Source organism: Sus scrofa, chromosome 3, assembly GCF_054392235.1.
Source record: "Sus scrofa isolate SSC_HxYL_T2T_F1_AM1 chromosome 3, Sscrofa_HxYL_maternal_Yorkshire_Landrace_v2.0, whole genome shotgun sequence".
In the NCBI taxonomy this organism is placed as follows: Eukaryota; Metazoa; Chordata; class Mammalia; order Artiodactyla; family Suidae; genus Sus; species Sus scrofa.
The window spans coordinates 67,982,803-68,004,918 of record NC_139385.1 but is presented as its reverse complement, the minus strand read 5'-3'; the positions used below and the strand labels follow the sequence as shown (position 1 = coordinate 68,004,918).

The following is a 22,116-nucleotide window of genomic DNA, read 5'->3' as shown; positions in this document are numbered from 1 at the left end:
AGACATACAGATAGCCGCAAAACACATGAAAAGATGTTCAGCATCACTCATTATTAGGGAAATGCAAATCAAAACCACTATGAGGTACCACTTTACAGCAGCCAGATTGGCCATCATCAAAAAGTCTACAAACAATAAGTGCTGGAGAGGATGTATGTGGAGCAAAAGGAATCCTATTACACTGTTGGAGGGATTGTAAATTGGTGCAACCACTGCGGAAAACAGTATGGAGATTCCTCAGAAAACTAAAAATAAAACTACCATTTGATCCAGCAATCCCACTCCTGAGCATCTATCCAGAGAAAACCATGACTCGAAAAGACACATGTACTTCAGTGTTCATTGCAGCACTATTTGCAATAGCCAAGACAGGAAACATCCTAAATGTCCATCAATAGAGGAGTGGATCCAGAAGATGTGGTACATATACACAATGGAATATTAACCAGCCATTAAAAGGAACGAAATACCGGCATTTTTAGCAACATGGATGGACCTAGAAATTATCATGCTAAGTGAAATCAGCCATACAATGAGACACCAACATCAAATGCTTTCACTGACATGTGGAATCTGAAAAAAGGACAGATTGAACTTCTTTGCAGAACAGATACTGACTCACAGACTTTGAAAAACTTATGGTTTCTGAAAGAGACAGTTTGGGAGGTGGGGTGATGCGCTGAGGGTACAACTATAAATGTACAACTATAAATGTAATAAATTCAACTATAAATGTACAACTATAAATGTAATAAATTTATTAAGTAATAAAAAAGCTGATTTTGGTTCTTTGAAAAGATCAATCAAGTCAATAAGCCTCTAGCCAGGCTAGCTAAGAACAAAAGAGAGAACACACAAATTAGGGGTATCAGAAATGAAGGAGTACACATCACCAGAAATCCCATATTAAAAGGATAATAAAGGAATATTATGAGTAACTGTTCCCACATAGCTGATAACCTAGATGAAAGGCATAAATCTTTCAAATCCACAAGGAGAAACAGTCTTAATTGGCTTGTACCTATTAAAGAAGTTGAATTAATAACAAATAACTATCCATAACAGAAAGCATCAATCCCACCAAGAGATAACTGACTCATATGAAAGTGATCCTCTATAAAATTAACAACTGATTTATCATCAGACATCATGGAGGCCAGAGGTAGTGGGATGAAATATTCAAAGTGATGAAAGAAAAAGTCTGTCAACCAACAATACTCTATCTGGCAAAACTACCCATTAAAAGGAAAGAGAAATTAAGATGTTCAAGATAAAAACTGAGAGATTTCATTGCTAGCAAACTTGCCCTATAAAAAATAATAAAGCAAGTCTTTAAGGTTAAAATAAAAGGATATTACAGAGTAACATGATATCCACATGATAAAGACAACTACATGGGTAAATATAAAAAACAGTATAAATGTAGTTTTTGTTTGTAACTTTTTTCTCCTATTTGATTTAAAAGATAACTGCACATAGAAGTCATTATAAGTCTGTGTTGATGGACATATAATATATACAGATATAATATATGTGAATAACAGCACAAAGAAGGGGGGAGAATGATACCATACAGGTACAAACATTTTGTGTGCTATTGAAGTTGATTTGGCATTAATACAAACTAGATTGTGATAATTTAGAGTGTTAAGTGTAATCTGGAGAGCAGCCACTAAAAACATACCTCAGAAATTTACTAAAAGAAATGCCCAGGGAATTAAAATGGTATACTAGAAAATATCTTTTTAACAGAAAAGAAGGCAGTAATAGAGGAACAAAAAAGATTCAAGATGTATAGAAAACAAATAGCATTTATTTCTGTTTCTTTGGGAGACTGACCTGAGTTTGTATGGTTGATGTCAGGGAATGTTTTGCCTATGTTCTCTTCCAGGAGTTTGATGGTGTCTTGTCTTACATTTAAGTCTTTCAGCCATTTTGAGTTTATTTTTGTGCATGGTGTGAGGGTGTGTTCCAGTTTCATTGATTTGCATGCAGCTGTCCAGGTTTCCCAGAAATACTTGCTGAAAAGACTGTCTTTTTCCCATTTTATGTTCTTGCCTCCTTTGTCAAAGATTAATTGACCATAGGTGTCAGGGTTTATTTCTGGGTTCTCTATTCCGTTCCATTGGTCTGTAGGTCTGTTTTGGTACCAGTACCACATTGTCTTGATGACTGTGGCTTTGTAATGTTGCCTGAAGTCTGAGAGGGTTATGCCTCCAGCTTAGTTTTTGTTTCTCAGAATTGCTTTGGCAATTCTTATTTTTTTGTGGTTCAATATAAATTTTTGGATTGTTTGTTCTACTTCTGTGAAAAATGTCATGAGTAATTTGATAGAGATTGCATTGAATCTGTAGATTGCTTTGGGTAGTATGGCCATTTTTACAATATTAATTTTTCCAGCCCAGGATCATGGAATAGCTTTTCATATCTTTATATCATCCTTAATTTCCTTGATTAATGTTTTATAGTTCTCAGCATATTAAATCCTTTACCTCCTTGTTCAGGTGTATTCCCAGGTATTTGATTTTTTGGGGTGCAATTTTAAAGGGTATTGTATTTCTGTATTCCTTTTCTAATATTTCATTGTTAGTATACAGAAATGCAACTGATTTCTGAACGTTAATCTTATATCCTGCTACTTTGCTGAATTTGTTGATCAGTTCAAGTAGTTTTTGAGTGGAGTCCTTAGGGTTTTCTAGATATAGTATCATGTCACCTGCATACAGTGACAGTTTTACCTCTTCTCTTCCTATTTGGATGCCTTTTCTTTCCTTTTTTTTTTTTTTTTTTTTTTTTTTGTCTGATTGCTGTGGCTAGGACTTCCGGTACTACATTGAATAACAATGGTGAGAGTGGGCATCCTTGTCTTGTTCCAGATTTTAATGGGAAGGCTTTCAGCTTTTCTAGAAATAAAAGTAAAAATAAACCAATGGGACCTAATCAAACTGACATGCTTCTACACAGCAAAGGAAACCAAAAAGAAAACAAAAAGACAACTCACAGAATGGGAGAAAATAGTTTCAAATGATGTAGCTGACAAGGGCTTAATCTCTAAAATATACAAACAACTTCTATAACTCAACAGCAGAAAAGCCAACAACCCAATGGAAAAATGGGCAAAAGACCTGAATAGACATTTCTCCAAGAAGATATACAGATGGCCAACAAGCACATGAAAAATAGCTCAACATCACTGATTATAAGAGAAATGCAAATCAAACCTACCATGAGATACCACCTCACACCAGTCAGAATGGCCATCATTAATAAGTCGACAAATAACAAATGCTGGAGGGGGTGTGGAGAAAAGGGAACCCTCCTGCACTGTTGGTGGGAATGTAAGCTGGTACAACCACTATGGAGAACAGTATGGAGGGACCTTAGAAAACTATACATAGAACTACCATATGACCCAGCAATCCCACTCTTGGGCATATATCCGGACAAAACTTTCCTTAAAAAAGACACATGCACCTGCGTGTTCACTGAAGATCTATTCAATAGCCAAGACATAAAAACAACCCAAATGTCCATTAGATGATTGGATTCGGAAGAGGTGGTATATATACACAACGGAATACTACTCAGCCACAAAAAAGAACAAAATAATGCCTTTTGTAGCAACATGGATGGAACTAGAGACTCTCACACTGAGTGAAGTAAGTCAGAAAGGCAAATACCATATGATATCACTTATATCTGGAATCTAATATATGGCACAAATGAACCTTTCCACAGAAAAGAAAATCCTGGACTTGGAGAATAGACTTGTGGTTGCCGAGGGGGATGGAGTGGGATGCATTGGGAGCTTGGGGTTAATCGGTGCAGACTATTGCCTTTGGAATGGATTAGCAATGAGATCCAGCTGTGTAGTACTGGGAACTATGTCTGGTCACTTATGATTGAGAATGATAATATGCGAAAATAGAATGTGTACATGTATGTGTTTCTGGGTCACCATGCTGTACAGTAGAAAAAGAATAATGTATTGGGGAAATAAAAAAGAAAACAAATAGAAAAAGAGGTAAACCCTATCATACTTACTGTATTAATAAAAATGAATTAACACTTCTATTAAACAGCAGAGATAGGCAGGATAGATTTTAAAAATTATCCAACAGTATGCTGTCTTTGAAATTCACATTTTAGATTGAAAGACACAAACAGGACGTAAGTCAAGGATGGAAAAAGATATATCATACAAATAGTAACAATCAAAGTGCAGAAGTGGCTGTTCTAATTTCAGATGAAATAGACTATAAAACAAAAAGCTTTTACAGAGGAACATTTAATAATAATAAAAGGGTCAGTTTATTAAGAGGGCATAACAGTCATAAACATATATTCACTTAACAGATCTTCAAGATCTGTGGAGCAAAAACTGATGAATTGAAAGGAGAAATAGTCCAGCAATAATAGCTGAAGACTTCAATATCCTACTTCAATAATGAATGGAATAACCAGGCAAATGATCAATAAGGAAATATAAAACTTTAATAACACAATAAACCAAATAGACCTAAAAGATATATATCAATATCTGTACCATGTAACAGCAGTAGAACATACATTCTTTTCAAATGCACCCATATTATTCTCTAGAAGAGACCATATATTAGGCCATAAAACAAGTCTAAATAAATTTAAAAGGATTAAAATAATATATTATCTCTGGTGATGCAAGATCAAGAGAGTGGCAAAGATTTTAATTTCTCAAGGGAAACAGATTTGGGTATCTGTCTTTTTTTAATCCCAGTATTCCCACTCTAGTAGGAGTTCCCATTTTCACTACCACATGAATTTCAGGTTCTTAGCCTTAAGTTCCCAAACTCCATTAATCCTTTTCTCATTCCTTAATCTTGATTTTTCCATTTTATACCAAACTTCTTGAATTGGTCTGTGTGTCTCTTGCTGTGCACGTTATCTTTAAAGAAAGTTGCCTGTAGTATGTCTTGCCTTTTTCACTGGTCCTCACTGATTTTCAGTTATTTTAAATGTCATTTTAGCTGTAGACATATGAAAATGTGGCTTTTGAAATTCTTCTCTTGGACTCTGTCCTCTGCTGGTGGTTCTACATAGCCTTCACACAGGTTCGTCACTTATGATGACATCTCAGTGTCATCATTCCTTATCTCAGTGTCTGGTTGCAAGTGTCATCAGAAAGTCACCATTCCTCCTGCAGCTGCCTCATCCACAGCCTACCTTAAAAGTAATTTTTTAAAGCTTCCCTCTTTCAGAATCACAGAAGAGAAACATAGAATGATGTCTTTGTTTGTTTGTTTGAACAGCTGCACACCTGCAGCATATGGAAGTTCCTGGGCTAGGGGTCAACTTAGAGCTGCAGCTGCTGGCCTAAGCTAGGCCACAGCCACAGCGATGCCAGATCCGAGCTGCATCTATGACCTACGCCACAGCTTGTAGCATACTGGATCTTAACCCACTGAGCGAGGCCAGGGATTGAAGCTACATCCTCATAGACATTATGTTGGGTTCTTAACCCACTGATCCACAATGGGAACTCCAGAATGATGCCTTTGAGAGGCATTAACTTCTCTCCCACCTCCTGTCCATTATCCATGCTTTATGGTCTTTATTTTTACATCTACTTTGTTTTTGTCTCTTCGTTCATTTAACTTCCTTTTTTTCCTGCTTACACTCCCTGAGGATTATAGGAGTGAGAGAACTCAGGGTTGGAATTATTTTTCTGCTGGTTTGTAAACAAGTTGGGTAAACCAACTTTTTTCTTTTCAATAGAGAGTATACTTTGATTTTTGCAAGCATTACAAGGAGGAAGTAAAAAATCAATTCATGATGTTCCAGGGGAGAAAAGGCCTAGAATTCGTTAGGATTCTTTTCCATTCTCCCATGAGTAACAGTTGCATATGCTAATCATCAGTCCTGAGCTTATTTGACTATCCACTCAGGGCAGACTCCATAGCTGCCCATTTGGACTTGGTCACATATGGGAGATGTGACTTCAGGCATGTCACTGCATCTCCATGTCCCTCTGCTCTCATGTGTTCAACCCCCGGGATGGTCCAGGGAATGTTTACCCCAATCTGCCTAGTGGGTCAGTTGTACGGAATATTGGTGGTAATTCTGTCTCTCCATCCTCCTCCACCTGTCTTGCCCCCCTGCCCCAGTGCCAGGCAAACCTGCTCCACCCTGAGTGCTTTCACAAATGTAGACAAACAGAAAATATCAGTCAGCAAGTGCAGCAAACAAGTGTGTAACTGCCTGGAGACAGGCTGTTTCTCCGAGGCTGTCAACATCTGCCTCCAGGTGGACCTCATCCTCTCACCTTCAGAGAACCCTTAGTCCTACCAGCTGGGGCCTGCTGTGCTGGCTCACATGTATGAAACCTCACCCATCTCTCCAGAAGGGGGCTCAGATCTTTTTCCTGACAGTTGCCACGTTCCCTCACCTGTCCCTCCCTCCTCACTTCTCCCTCCCTCCCTTCCTTCCTTCCTTCTTTCCTTCCTTCCACTTCCAGTTTCTTCTGAACTCTTCCCTTTTCAATTAATTCACAGTGCTCTTTTCCTGTGCCACTTCCCACATGGTAGCTAAGAGTTGGTTTAGTGTCTTATGACACCTGTGATAACAGGTTCGTTGCACAGTGTGTACCAAGCCTGTGATCTGTTAAACAAAAGCCTTGCAAAATGTTCTATGTGGAAAGGGTCTGGGCTAAATGACCTCAGGAAATACTGTTTATGCCTCTGCTCTTGGTGAGCCCCACTGCCGATTCCTAAGAAAAGGCCTTCAGTAAAGAACCTGTTGAAACTTTATTTTCAAGCTCCCCAAACTTTTGGGAAAGGAACACTTTCTCTGAGTATTAGTCACTGTTACAGTAGAAGTATATTGTGGAACGTAGTGTGGGAACATTGAACTGGATGCTGTCTGAGAGAGGTTCCAGATCAAGAGCTGTGTATTCATTACCTGATGGTTTCCTTGAAAGCACATGGATCCAGCAAGGCAGAAATGAGATGCCAAACAAATAGCTTTCAGTGGAGGCAATGGGCCTATTAGTCATGGTTCTTCAGAGACACAGAACCAGTAGGAAGTGTATGTGTATATGTGTGTGTGTGTGTGTGTGTGTGTGTGTGTGTACATGTAGAGAGGAATTTAAGAAATTGGCTCACATGACTGTGGCGGCTAGCATGTCCAAAATCTGCAGGGCAGGCCAGCAGGCTGGGGCCCCAGAGAAGACCTGGTATTGCAGTTTGGTCCAAAAGCAGAATTCCCTCTTTCTAAGTGATGTCGGTCTTTTTTCTAATGAGCCTCCAACCAAATAGAAGATACCCAGTCACTATTTGGAGGATATAAGCTTGCTGAAAATCTACTGATTTAAGTGTTAATTTCACTTCAGAAACATCATCACAGGGAGTTCCCATCGTGGCTCAGAGGAGATGTATCCAAGTAGTATCCATGAGGATTCAGGTTCAATCCCTGATCTCGCTCAGTGGGTCAGAGATCTGGCATTGCTGTGAGCTGTGGTGTAGATTGCAGATGCAGCTTGGATCTGGTGTTGCTGTCACTGTGGCTTAGGCCAGTAGCTATAGCTCCAATTCCAATTTAACTCCTAGCCTGGGAACTTCCATATGCAGCAGGTGTGGCCCTAAAAAGAAAGAAAAGAAAAAGAAACACCTTCACAGAAACATCTAGAATAATGTTTGACAAATATCTGGATATTGTAGTCTGGCCAAGTTGACACACAGGATGAACCATCACCATGGGGAGGGCAGTTATGGTGGGAAATCCTGGTTGTGGTCCTCTGGGGGAGGAGTGGGCACTGAGAGACTATGTCCAGTTTGTCTAATATATCCATTATTTTTTAGATTCTTTTCACATATAGGCTCTTTGTTTTTTGCCCACTCGGCTGCCCCGGCTACACCAGTGATGTTTCAAAAGCTTTGGCCGGAAGGCCTTACTCATTAAAACATATTCTAAGATTGATAAGTAGGGGAGTTTCCATTGTGGATCAGTAAGTTAAGAACCTGACTAGTATCCATGAGGATGCGGGTTCAATCCCTGGTCTCACTCAATGGGTTAAGGATCCGGCATTGCCGTGAGCTGTGGTGTAAGTTGCAGATGTGGCTCAGATCCAGCATTGCTGTGGCTGTGGCATAGGCTGGCAGCTACAGCTTGGATTCAACCCCTAGTCTGGGAACCTCCATATGCCACAGGTGCAGCCCTAAAAAAAAAAAAAGTTGATAGTTAGGACTGGGGACCAGGCAGGTTAATCCCGTGACATGGATGGATCTGCCATGTGATTCTCCTGCCCATAAATGAGAGAAAATCTGTAGCAGTCTGTCACCTAAAGGAGGAAAGCAGTATTATAATCAGGGTGCACTGTGAACTCACATCTCTGTGATAAATGAAGGTATTATCCCGGGCTCCGTGGGTGAGAACTCATGTAACACTTCTAATTAAGATGACTGCTGGGAATGGGAAGGACCCCATAATTGGTGACACTAATGAACAGATGACTCCCTCCCTTCCCCCCACCCCCTCCCAGGGAAAACGAGGCTCAGGTGCTGGTGGTATAACTAGCACTGCACATGCAAAGATTTCCCCTGTCTCTCCTTTCTTCAGCTTTGGGGCACTCTTTGGCTCTTTGGCTTTTTTTCTGTTTGTTTTCAATTTTATCGGTCTAGTTGATTTCTAATGCTATATTAGTTTCAGGCATGTAGCAAACGGATTCAATTGTACATATACATATGTCCATTATTTTTTAGATTCTTTTCACATAGGCTCTTTGTTTTTGTCCACTCGGCTGCCCTTTTTTTCCTTTATGAAGTTCAAGTTGTTTTGGGGTCTTCCCCGCAACTCCTTTTCAGAGGGCGATGGGGAGCCTGCATCCTGCCCTCAGGGTGACTGCTTTGCCTCATCCTGGGTAGAGCTAGGAGTCAAAAATTAGTTTCTGGCTCTTTAAAATCCCTTCTTAGAATTGGTTTGCTCTGTTTTTAGGAAGTTCTTTTGTGATCAGCTTGAGTTCATAACTGATCAAGGGCTCCTGTCTTTTTAAAAGAAAGTGACCCAAGAGCATGTGATAGTGTGTGTTGCTATAGCAACAACTGAATGCAAAGTTTAGTTCCTACTATAACTATTGATCATAAAGAAAGGAGGAAAATAAAGTAAGAATAAAGAGGAGTGGTTCAGTGGGTTAAGGATCTGGCATTGTCACTGCTGTGGCTTAAATCACTGCTATGGCTTGGGTTCAATTCCTGGCCAAGAAACTTCCACATGTTGTGTATGTAGTCAAAAAAAAAAAAAAAAAAAAAAAAAAGAAAAGAAAGAAAAAAATAGGAGTAAAGAAGAGACAAAGACTTAGAATGTAATCAACAATAATTGGGGAAAAATAGTCACCCAAAGTGTTGCTTCAAAGAAGGTGACCCCACTGACAAAAATGGCTCCAGTTTCCTTTTGCTCTTTCCCTGGGATGTAAGAGAACATGCAGGGGAAGCTAAGGGAAGCCTTTAATTTCAGCCCCCTGCTCAGGGTGACAAGACACTTTATGAATCACATAGAAACCAACTGCTGGCTTTGGGGATGGTGCCCAAAGGGGCTTTTGATGCCAGACTGGTTTAAAATTCAAAAGCCACAATCAAGCTTCTTTGAGAAGTTCCAGCTCCAGGAGGATCCAGAGTGCGTTATTTAAAATTTCTTCTATTAAAATTGATGGACATGGCTCATAGGTAACATTAATGGATGGATCCTTTACATATTATTGAGAAATAATTGGCTCTCGAGTGTTCTATTTCTTCACATATTATTCTAATGGTATATCCCTTTAGATATAGTAATGGGTAACCATAGGTAATATTTTTGTTTCCCCAATAGTGAGAGTGCTACATTTCAATTAAAAGTATAATTTGACTTGAGTATGTCTGATAGAAGCATAAAAGGTGGGATAACCACATTGTAATTGAGAAAGCTCTTTTCATCTTATCCTAGTACTAGACTGCCCAGTATAATGAACTTTGGAAAATCTCAGTGTCCAGATCAGTTAAAACAGAATTGAAAGCACGGGGCCAGGCTTCAGAGGATTCCGTATGCGGGGTTGAGAACCACTGATCAAGTGAAAAGAAACTGTAGGGCCAGTGGGCCTACTGTGTGGTGGTACCTGTTTTAAAAACCACCTCTCTGCCCGGCACCTCCTCCCTGTCCTCCCAAGGCTCTGCTGGTCCCACCCGGGCTAAAAGCTCAGGCTCTTTCGCCTTCCCTCCAGAGGTGTGCAGACAAACATCATCACCCTTTCTCTGGAATAAGAAAGCTCTCATTTATAGCATCCTCTGATTTTCCAATTTTGTAAATGCTCCTGGCGTGGTCAAGTTCACCTTGCCACATGCTACCACTGAGTGTGGAGTCAGGTGGAAAGGTGCACAGCCTGCTCTTATGGGCCAGCTTGAGAAACCCATGCTTCCTCTGTGCCCACCCCCTTACCACCCTCTCCCGTAGGTGGCCATAGGGGTTTTGAACCACCTAGGTGAATACTTTGATGTTTGTAAGATAAGCTGGCTCTAGGGTATTCTGCTCAGGTGACACAATACCTCCTTCCACTTAAATAGATAGCCTTTGGAAAACACCAAGGGAATGGGCCTAAGGCTAGGGATATTTGGGCAATTAGCTTTCTTGCTCTACTTGATCCTGTGAACCTCGGGTGAGTCATAGATGCATCTCCAGGTGCCTGACCTGACATGAATTTCCTGAGCCTGCGGGATTGAGAGCCAGGCTGTGAATCAGGATCAGTTTACCAGCTTAAGAGGGGTGCCCCCGGGAGGCAGCCTGCCAGCTTTCTCCTGTTGCCTGACTTCTGCCTCAATGCAGGTTCTGAGCCCCTGCTTCTCCTCCCCCTCCCTCGGTACAATGCACTTTCATGTGACTTTATGTATTGAATCAGTTCAGCACACTTAAGAAGGCCACACAGATGCTATCTGCAGGTGAAGAATTCTGCCAAAGCTCAGAGAGGTTAAGTGGGGTGACTCACCCAAGTTTGAGCAACTTTCACAAGCTATTCAGTAGCAGAGCCAGGAATTGAACTTGGAGCCTCCTAAAACACTGCCTTGTCCATCAGCCATCTCCCCTTATGCAAGGGTCCAGTCAACTTAGGTAGTGGTGGGAGTGAAATGAAAAGCAGCAGTTACCAGGAGTTCCTACTGTGGCTTAGCGTTAATGAACCCAACTAGTATCCATGAGGACATGTGTTTGATCTTTGGCCTTGTTCGGTGTGTAAAGGATCAAGCATTGCTGTGGCTGTGGCTGTGGCCAGCAGCCATAGCTGCAATGCCTGGGAACTTCCATATGCCACAGGTGCATCCCTAAAAAAAAAAAAAAAAAGAAAGAAAGAAAGAAAGAAGGAAAGAAAAGTAACATATTCTTGCCTTCCAGTCTTGTGAACTAATTCTCTGCCAGTCCTACTTTGGAAAGCAGACTCCCCGAAACAAATGTGATCTAACAAAAGAACATGTTTCAGCTTGGGAAAAATATTAAGTTGAGGATGATATATAAAAGTCTTGTGTCATATGAATGGCTGATGAACTGTGACTGCAAAATTACCACTAGGAGCAAATGGGTCAAATCCAGAGGATGCCTGGGACTCTGAGACGTGGCTGCAGAAATATGGTTTGAAAGCCCAGAAGCTGTCATTTTATGACGTCATTGCGGACTGTTCCTTCCGCCATGCTGATGGAATTGTTGATATAAAAGCCAAACCAGAGAACGAGTCTGTGCAGACCAGTGCGGTAAGTGAAGTGAACTCCTGGGTGGGGCTGTGACCTTCCCTGGGTGCCCTGGGGGTGAGGGGCATCAAGGACCAAGGTTGGAACAGAGAAAGTCCAAGGTCAAAAGGCAGTGCGGATGCTGCCTATGAAGAAGGATGCCCCTCTGTTTCCTGCATACATTTCTGTAAATGATACTTGTAGAAGTGGAGATCAAGTATGAGATGGTTTCTAGATATAAGTGAATTGAACAATAATTATACCTAAGCCAGGAGCTGTGCCTTTAGAGATGCAGGCATTATGAGTCTCAGAATTGTTCAACATTGTTTCAAAAGAAAAGCCCTTTGTTCCCCTGTATTGCCTGGAAGAGAGAAACTGTTGGTGATTATGCCCCCAAAGCAGTCATTTATATGGTCCTCTTGGGTTGTCACTATCTTAAAGCTGTGTTATTCTAGTGACTACCAGCCAGCCTTTAGTGGATTCCCAGAAATGTGAAATCAGATTCTCTAAGGGGTTTGAGCACAGGAACGGTCTGTATTATAAACTTGTTTGAAAGTGTTGTGACCATGGGCCTGAAAGGAATATAGCTTCTGAAAGTGCTTGACCCTGGCTCGCAGTAGAAGGATAATGATCTGTCGTCGTGGCTCCTAACCTTTGATGTGCATGAGTCACTGGGTTTGAGGCTAGGCCCAAGAATCTGCATTTATAACAACCCCCAGGTGATCCCAAAGCTTCTGGTCCAGGGGCCACACTTTGAGAAACACTGGCCTGTGGAACAGGATCCAGAAGTCTGTCCAAAGTTTAGAATTATGAAAAGACTAAAAGGTATCTCCATATGAAAGAGAAAATCAGGATAAAATGACTATTCTAAATTTGTAAAACTGAAAGAAATCTCTTAGTAGGAAGCAAAGGCCCAGGTACATACTGGAGTGATAGCTGAAATGCAAGCCACAGAGCAGACATGCCGGTCATGGCAGCTCAGCAGATTACTGTCAGAAAATCAAGGTCCTCCCCAAATGCAGCGTCCCTTTACGTATTCTCTATGGCTGTGACCAAACGTCAACATCATCACTTCAGTGTGTCTCAGTCCTGCAGAGGTGAAACCCCAGTCTCTTTGACACTCCCATAGGTTGATGGCCGCTGGCTTCCAGAGGAAGGGCTGTATTCTTTGGGGCCACGTTAGCCACGTGATGTTGTTTGTGTTTTTGCCCTTTTACTCCTGTGTGTTTACAGTGAACTGCAAGGAGGAAAATATCACAATCCAATTAGAAAAAAATGCAGAATTGACGCAAGGCTTGTTTCCTGGCTTACATACTGGGATCCAGAGTAATTGCTGCATTGCAGAGAAATCTCATTTGCGGGTTTCCTCCCCCAGCTCTGTTTTCTGATTTTGTAGATATTATTCAGTAATGTTATTAGTTCAGGAAATTGTACATAATTAAATTTGCATTTTTAAAATACATCAGGCCCTGGATATTTAAAAATATTAATTCTTTTCCATTTGAACATAGCTTACTGCATGCTCCCGACAGTGTGGTCTTCTCTGAATACTGATTTTTTCCTTTTCTTTCTTGACAATCTTAAATGACATTTTATGGGGATAGTTTGAAGAATTTGGTATTATAAATGGGGATTTTTAACCTCAAATTTCTGACACTAACAATAATATCGTAAAAGTTGAGAAGTGTGCCATATAGCTATCTTCTTTCACCAATAATGATGAAAAAGGGACAATTTTATTTTTTGTATCTGGGGCTATGCATCTGAAACTGGATTTATACCTGTGTATATAGTAGAGACAAACCAAGGCTGTGAAATAGGTTGATTATTTAAGGTTTCCCCAGACTCCCACTGAAAAAGACCCCCTAATCTTTTAACTCTAAAAACAGATTTGTAGATATGGATCCAGGAAATTCATTGACATTGAGAAATAAATGACTGAAAAGGCCTTGCTATGTGGCATTTCTAAGATGGGTGCATGGGTGAGGGGAGAGACAAAAATACATTTCTCTTAGGGAATTTCAGGCAAAGTCTAGTAACCTGATATTTTGGGACACTCCTGAAGTCACACTGCATTCATGGCTGCTTATGCTGCTTGAGTCAAAGCCAGCCCTGATGTTCATTTATCCTCTAACAAATATTTACTGAGCCTTCCATATGTTGGAAAGTGCACTGGATTTGAATGAGAAGATCTGGGTGTAAACGCTACTTTGACCAGTCACTAAATAGGAGCTGTTGAGCAAATCATTGAACCTGTTTGAGTCTTGCCCTGCACATCTGTAAAATGGGTGGTGTCAGGTCTAAATTTGAAAATTGTATGTCTGAGCACCATGCCTGGCACTTAGAAGATGCCCACTAGATGTTACCTTCCTTGTCTTCTTTGTTACAAACATTGTGTGCCAGAAAGGAGCATTTATGGACTGCCTATATGATTTACATACAAGGTTTATCTTGTGCTCTCATATCGCATGTAAGAAAAAGAAGTCCCAGGGCCTCTGAGAGGTTAGATGACTCACCTGAGATCTTGTGGCAAGTGGGGGAGGCAGGGATTGGATTCAGATCTGCTGGGCTCTCAAGGATGTGCTTTTCCCATTTGGACACTCCGCTGCTGGACACCTGAATTTGTGTAACTTACGGTCTGGTGTGTGTCCATCTGGAAATGCACCAGGCACAGTTGGGAAAATGGCATGTGATGGCATTTGGAGTAGGAAGAACGTGATGAGAGTAGGAGAGAGGATGTTTCCCCTTTCATCTTTGCACTGTGGTAGGGACGTGGTTCTCCCCTTACTCCAGCCTTGGGAACACTAGGACTGATCCCATCATGCCCTTCCACCCCGCTTACGTCAGTCACCCCTGGACCCCTGACTCTTCTTCCCTGAGTGGTTCTGGCATCCCTTCTCTGAGCCCCCTCTATTCCTCCACCGTAAATTGTAAATTCCCTCCACCGTGTAAATTCCCTCCACCGTGCCCTCTGAACGTAGAAGTCATCACGGGCCCTCTCAGCCCTATGTGCTCTGAAACGTTCCCTTCACCTGCTTGTCTGCTGCCTCATTCAAGGACCCTGATTTCTTTCTCATCTCCGTGGGCCTGTGCGCTCAGAGGTGGTGGCCACCTCCTTGCTCCTCTTTGCTGTTTCTTGATCATTCTCCCTCCCTCTTCCCCATCGTCAGAATGCACCACCCACTGTACCTTCTGCGGGTGACCTTTACTGAGCCCCAGGCCACCATCAGTCCCTGTGGATTATAGCTTCTGGCTTGCTGTCACTGGCTGTAACTGTTTTCATCCTTAGTGATGTCAGCTCTGTGTGGAAGACCTTTCCCGTGCCCTGACCTTTTGTTTCTCTGAACCCTGTTCAATGACTTTCTCCTGCACTTGTCTGTCATATGAGTCACTGTGTAATCATAACCCACATAATCAAGTCCAAAGGCTCCACTCGCTGGCCACTTGTTAAAGGTCATTTCCTCTACTACCCTAATTCCAACCTCTCAGTCCCACTGAAACAGGTTATTGTTTCTACTACTTTCTCTCTGTCCTTTTTGTCCCTCTCATACCCTCAACTGTTTCCCTTGCCCTCGCGTTATTGCACTCATCTGGAGGAACCCCAGCGTTGGTTCGATCCAACCTTCTGTCATGTATCCACGCAGTTGACTCTAATGATGGAAAGGGGAGAAACACACAGCCACGTGGTTTCATTTTAAATTCATGACATTTTGGAGTTCCCGTCGTGGCGCAGTGGTTAACGAATCCGACTAGGAACCATGAGGTTGTGGGTTCGGTCCCTGCCCTTGCTCAGTGGGTTAATGATCCGGCGTTGCCATGAGCTGTGGTGTAGGTTGCAGACGCGGCTCGGATTCTGCGTTGCTGTGGCTCTGGCATAGGCCGGTGGCTACGGCTCTGATTAGACCCCTAGCCTGGGAATCTCCATATGCCGCGGGAGCGGCTTAAGAAATAGCAAAAAGACAAAAATAAATAAATAAATAAATAAATTTAAAAAATAAATAAATTCATGACGTTTAATTTCGGGAGGTTCTTTTGTGCTGCCTGGAATCCTACGCTGCTTTTCAGTCTGCTCACTCTTGCCCTCCAGGATGTCTGCCTTCTTTCTCTGCAGACTTCCAGCACCTCCTCCACACACACTTCACAATTCATTGAATATGGAAGTTAACATCCACGAACATTTGCCTCCATGTTACAAAGACCCCAGCATCTGTGCCTGTATGCCCTACCCTTGTTTCTTCTAGGATGGCTGAGTGGTCCTCACCTCTGTCCAAGGTCAGCCCTGCCACGTGTGCACTGGTCTCTAACCTTGAGTTCATCCATCCCCCCTTTCTAGTCTGTGTTATCAATATTGCCTTCTTTTCTAGATCATTCCCATCAGCATAAAAACACGGCGTTATGTCTCCTATCTTAAAAATAGTTTTTCGGCCCCCATCTTTCTCTCTGGCTCTGGCCCATTTGCCTCATTCTTTTGCTCCTCTTTGGAACACAGTGCCTCAATAGTTTCATACATTCTGTTTCTCCAATTCCATAGTTCTCCCGTGCTGTCTTGAATCAGAGTCAGGCAAAGGTCCCTCTCCATGAAAATCCACTCTTTCCAGGGACCCCTGAACTGCTAAATCAGAGGTCAGTTCTCAGGCACTTTTTCTGTGTGTGTGTGTGTGTGTGTGTGTCTTTTTTTGCCATTTCTTGGGCCGCTCCCTCGGCACATGGAGGTTCCCAGGCTAGGGGGTTGAATCAGAGCCGTAGCCGCCAGCCTACACCAGAGCCACAGCAACGTGGGATCCAAGCTGCGTCTGCAACCTACACCACAGCTCACGGCAATGCCAGATCCTTAACCCACTGAGCAAGGCCAGGGATCGAACCCGCAACCTCATGGTTCCTAATCGGATTTGTTAACCGCTGAGCCACGGCGGGAACTCCCTCTCAGGCGCTTTCTCATTTGACCTATTATCATTTGCTCTGGTCGGTTACACCCATGAAATTCTTTTGCTTGCAGAGAATACACTGTTCTGTTTTCCCTCCTACTTCACGGGCCAATCTTCCTCGGTCTTTGTTACCTTTTTTCCAGTTGCTGACCTCTGCCTGCTGAAGGGCCTCCTGGCACAGTCCTTGGACCTCTTCTGTCTTTGTTCTCATGCTCTGGGTGATCTCGTCCAGCCCCAGGGCTTTTAATAAGTCATGTGCATCCTGTTGACTTCCAGGTTTAAGTCTCCAGCCCCTGGAGTTCCTGTTGTGGCTCAGTGGTTAACAAACCTGACTAGGAACCATGAGGTTGTGGGTTCAATCCCTGGCCCCACTCAGTGGGTTAAGGATCCAGCATTGCTGTGAGCTGTGGTGTAGGTCACAGACATGGATCGGATCCCATGTTGCTGTGGCTCTGGTATAGGCTGGCAGCTGCAGCTGTAGCTCCGATTAGATCCCTAGCCTAGGAACCTTCATGTGCCACAACTGTGGCCCTAAAAAGACAAAAGACAAAAAAAAGTCTCCAGCCCCAAATCCTTCATGGACCTTCACCTGACTGACTCCCTGCCATGTTACTGGGATGTGTCTATTAGGCATGTTGAACCTGACACACCAGGCACTAAATCCTCATCTTTCCTTCAAGGCTACTCTCCTGTGATCTTCCTCCTATCAATTCATTGCTGCTGTACTTTTTTAGTACTCTGGCCTGAAAACCTGAGTCATTCCTGACTCCTCTCTTTTATCTCATACTCACATCTGACTTATCATTAAATCCTGTCAGTTCTATCTTCATAATATATCTGTAATTCAAAATGGGCCACTTCTCACCATTTCTGCTCCTACCCCTGGTCCAAGCGACCTAACTGACCTCCTGACTCTGCTGTTGACTATCTCCAGACTGTTCTCAATGGAGCATCCACAGCTATCCTTTAAAATGATGAAGTTTTAGAAACTTCTGAATTATAAGACTTAAAACTGTAAATGATGTTATTTCTCTAAGAGAATACCTCTTAAAAATTCTCATCACAGGACAAAAATTGCACCTGTGTGGTGATGGATGTCAGCCAAACTTATTGGGGTGATCATTTCTCTGTATCTCCATATATCAAATCATTACATTGAACACCTAAAACTAATATACTGTTAAATGCCAAGTGTAGCTAATTTAAACACATGGTGTCACTTCTTATGTTAAGGCCCTTGGATGGTTCCTTTGCTCACTCAGAGGACAAGCCAGAGTCATTTCCATCAGTGAGCAGGCTTTAGAGTATCTGCTTCCCTGTCCTTCTCCTCTTTCTCTAGCTGTATCTTGCTCTTTCCCTCCCTCACTGAGATTCGGCTACACTGCCTTTCCAAAAGTCTGCAGACATCACGGGCAAATGCTTACCTCAGGGCTTTTGCACTGGCTGTGTCCTTAGACTCCTCCCACTCCCCTGAATGGCTGCACTCCTTCTTCCTTCAGCTCTGCATGTATTTCACCTTCTCTTTGAGGCTTTCCCTTCTAGGTTTTAACTTGCCCCCTCTCCCTTGGCATTCTCTGTTCTCCTTCCTTGCCTTATTTGTCCCCATAGCACTTGTCATCATCTGACCTGCTAGGTAATTATTGGTTTATCATCTGGCTCCTTTCCTGTCCTGTGAGCTCTATGAAGGTGGGAATTTTGGATTGCGTTCCTGGTGCTGGAAGAGTGGTGTGCTTGATGCATTTATAAACTGGTTGGATGAGTGATAAAGACAGACCTTTGCAAAGCTCTTTGTGGAAAGACTTTGTCCTTGGGCTAGTTCTCTATGTCCAGGAGAGGGTGCTATATGTGGAATGGGGTTCTCTGCTGCTTTTCTTCATTTGGAGCTGGGAGTAACGATGGAAGGCTGTTGCAGATGTCTCAAGTTCCACCTCATGTAGATCTCTCAGACTCTCTAGTCCACTAGGAACTCTTTCTTCTTTGCCAGAACTTGCCTAGTCATTACTGTCTCAACCCAGGCCCAGGCACTGGGTGTCTAGTGCTCTGCATTGCTACTTTCTTTGTGTTTGTTCATGTGTGTCTGTGTCTGTGTCTGTGTATGCAAATAGTTGTCTCTCTGCTGGAAACATTAGCTTCTCTGGGGCACAAGTGAACTGCACCTGTCTTTTTGACCATCATTCATGACATCAAGCACAGGGCTCCACTTGGAGCAGGCCCTGGTATATGTTTGGTTAAACCAACTGTTGCATGGTTTTATGGTGGGAGTGAGACCGGGGGCTGAATAAATTAGGCAAAAGTGGAGGTGCCATCTGGGGGCTTTTCTTCTTTGAATGGTTTCTGAGTGGCTTCTGTCCTTTGTCTTTTCCTTAGGAGACCAACAAGAAGACAGTCCATGCGAAATACTGCAGCAGATTTGTCCATGCTCCCTGGAAGGATGGGAGCTTGGTCCATGTCTGCATTACCAAGGAGAAGTACACGTGGTACAGTGAGAGAGTTCATGCAGTCCTGGCTCAGATCCAAAGGAGGTTGGTGTATTTGCATGAGGGTACAAGTGTCCCGTCTCTCTCAAAATTCAAATCTGCTTGACATCTTGATACAGCTCACCAAGAGAAATGGCCTTTAGGCATTGTTACATCAGGATTGCCATCTGATGGTTTGCTGGTGGCCTAATTGTTAATAATAAAAGGGAATGTTTGGATGCATATTCCGGGCCACTTTGATGCCATCGCAGACTTTGTAAAACAGCAAAGATGTAGTTATCGTGTTGATGGTACATCACTGTTGGAGGCAAAAGAACACTTCTGCTTATGTCTTGCATGTTTTTATGGGCCTCATGTGTATAGCAGACTGTATTACACCTGTCCTCTGGACTCTTGAATACTACATTTCCAGGCAGCTCTTACAATGCTATGAAAAATTTGAGTACAATGGAATAATAGATATATTTTAGAAATCAGCTAAAAGTAACTTCATGTGATTCCTCTCAACACTGTTGGTTCTTAAAATCTGGTAATGCTTGTAAAAGTCTAGTGCTTTGATCTCAACATCAGCCCCATGGGATGACCTACCTTAAGGCTTTCACCCACACCCCCACTCCAAGGCCAGGCAACAGCTCTAGACTATGAAAACCACATCCATTTAGGTGTAAGGGTTCTAAGGTCAGATAGAGCTGGATTCTAATCCCACTCTTCTTATTTGCTATGACCCTGCATTTTTGTGCATCAGCTTTCTCATTTATAAAGTAGAAATAATAATGCCATTTACAAGTATGTTCTGTGGATTAGATGAGATACTAAATCTGATGTTTAGGCTACCACCCAGCCTACAGTAGTCATGTGCAACCAGAGCTTCTTCCCTTCTTTCATGTTTTCTGTTATAAAGCCAAAAGCTGCAGACACCTGTCTGTCCCATATGTACTCCACAGAGTCCCAGTTTCTCAAAACCCAGCTGGTGATGGGTTACTCAGAAGAAGTAATCCTAGTGTCTGTAGTCTTCCGTCCTGATGGTTTTGGGGTTGACTCCATGGGAAGAGTAATTTGGGTTCATATCTGGGGAAAGAGATGCTGCTTGGAAGATATTCCACTTGAGGGCTCCTGGGTCTGTTTGTCCCTCTCCTCCAAATAGCTATAACGGGTTGTTGGGAAGTTTTCTCTCCTCTTGTACTTTCTAGAAGACTTCATGGAAAATTTGTAACATTTCCCCCTTACATGTTCAGAGAATTCAACTTTGAAGCCATCCAGGCCTGGAGCTTTTCTTGATGGGAAGTTTTTTTTTTTTTTTTTTCCTTAAACTCTGCATTTAATTTCTTTAAATGCACATAGGGGTGATATTGTTCATCTGTGTCGTCTTTATTTTCTATCAAGTATGACTCATCTCTGTCTTTAATAAGTCTGACTAGAGGTTATCCACCCTATCAATCTTCTTAAGGAACTGGCTTTTGGTTTCATTGGGTTTTTTCTGTATAGGATAATTTCCTTTCTGTGCCATTGATTTCTACTCTTAGCTTTATTATTTTCTTCTTTCTCTTTATTTTGGGTTTGAGATTTTTAAGGTAGATGCCAGATCTCTGATTTTGACCTTTCTGTCTAATATAAGCATTTAATTTTATAAAAAATTTTCCTCTGAGTACTACTCTAGCTGTCTCTCACAAGTTTTGATACATTGTGTATTATTTCATTCACCTCAGAATATTTTCTTATTCCTCTTTGATTTCTTCTTTGTCCAAGGGGTTATTTAGATATGTGTTGTGTTCTTATATGTAAATTTTGTATCTGTGGATTTTCCTGACAGCTCTTAATTTCACTGTGAGCAGAGAAATACTGTATAATTTTTATTCTTATAAATTTTTTGAGAGAGTTCCCATCATGGCTCAGCAGAAATGAATCTGACTAGCATCCATGAGGATGCAGGTTCAATCCATTGCCTTGCTTGGTAGGTTAAGGATCTGGCATTGCCTTGAGCTGTGGTGTAGGTCAAAGATGCAGTTTGGACCCAGCATTGTTGTGGCTGTGGCATAAGCCAGCAGCTACAGCTCCGATTCGATTTTAGCCTGGGAACCTCCGTATACTACAGGTACAGCCTAAAAAAGCAAAAAGCCCCAAAAAGAAACAAAAAAAAAAACAAAACAAAATTTATTCAGATTTTTTTTTTGGCCCAGAATATGAAGGAGAAAAACCACTTTGTTGAGAGCAGTGTACTGTAAATATCTCAGCTCAAGTCAGTTGATGGTATTATATGAGTCTTCCATATTATTACTGACTTTCTGTTTAATTGTTCTATAAATCATTGAGAGAAGAGTGTTGAATTCACCACTGTAGTTGTGGATTTGTCCAGTTCCCCCTTCAGTTCCATCATTTTTTTTCCTTCAGGCATTTTGAAACTTGATTAGTAGTTACATGTACATTTAGGATTGTTATGTCCTCTTTATGAATCAATTCCCTTATTATTATGAAATGTCCCTTTTTATCTTTGATAATATTCTTTGTTATGAAATATGCTTTGTCTAATATCAGTGTAGGTATTATATACCAGCTTTCTTCTGATTGTTTTCTGCATGATTTGTCTTTTTTTTTAATCCTTTTACTTTTACCTATTTCTTATATTTAAATAGGCTTCTTGTAGACAGAATATATAAGGGTATTATTTTTAATCCAATCTGACAATCTCTGCCTTTTTGTTGGAATGTTAAGATCATTTAATATGATTATTGATTTGGTTGGATTTAAACCTAAGATCTTGCTATTTGTTTTCTATTTGTCTCACCTGTTCTTTCTATTCTTTTTCTGGTTTGTTTTGTTTGAATATTTTTTATGATTCCTTTTTATCTCCACTATCGGCTTATTAACTCTACCTCTGTTTTGACTGTGTTAGCATTTATAATATACATCTCAAATTTATCATAGTCTACCTTCAAATAATGTTCTATCACTTCATGTAAATAATAATAATAAAAAAAAAACTCTTCCAGGAGTTCCTGT

At 41.7% G+C, this 22,116-nt stretch overlaps 1 protein-coding gene across 16 annotated transcripts in view; it reads left to right on the top strand.

Annotated features, from left to right (window-relative positions):
- The window catches only part of VWA3B (von Willebrand factor A domain containing 3B), a 226,077-nt gene that overhangs the window by 74,227 nt on the left and 129,734 nt on the right, over positions 1 to 22,116 (top strand). For all 16 annotated transcript variants that reach the window (XR_014841447.1, XR_014841444.1, XR_014841445.1 and 13 more), the window contains 2 exons: positions 11,563 to 11,741; positions 19,010 to 19,164. Coding sequence is in view for 11 of the 16 variants with exons in the window: in XM_085018668.1 (XP_084874794.1) it covers positions 11,563 to 11,741; positions 19,010 to 19,164 (334 nt within the window). In the remaining 5 variants the exon portion in view is untranslated. The remainder of the gene's footprint in view (positions 1 to 11,562; positions 11,742 to 19,009; positions 19,165 to 22,116) is intronic.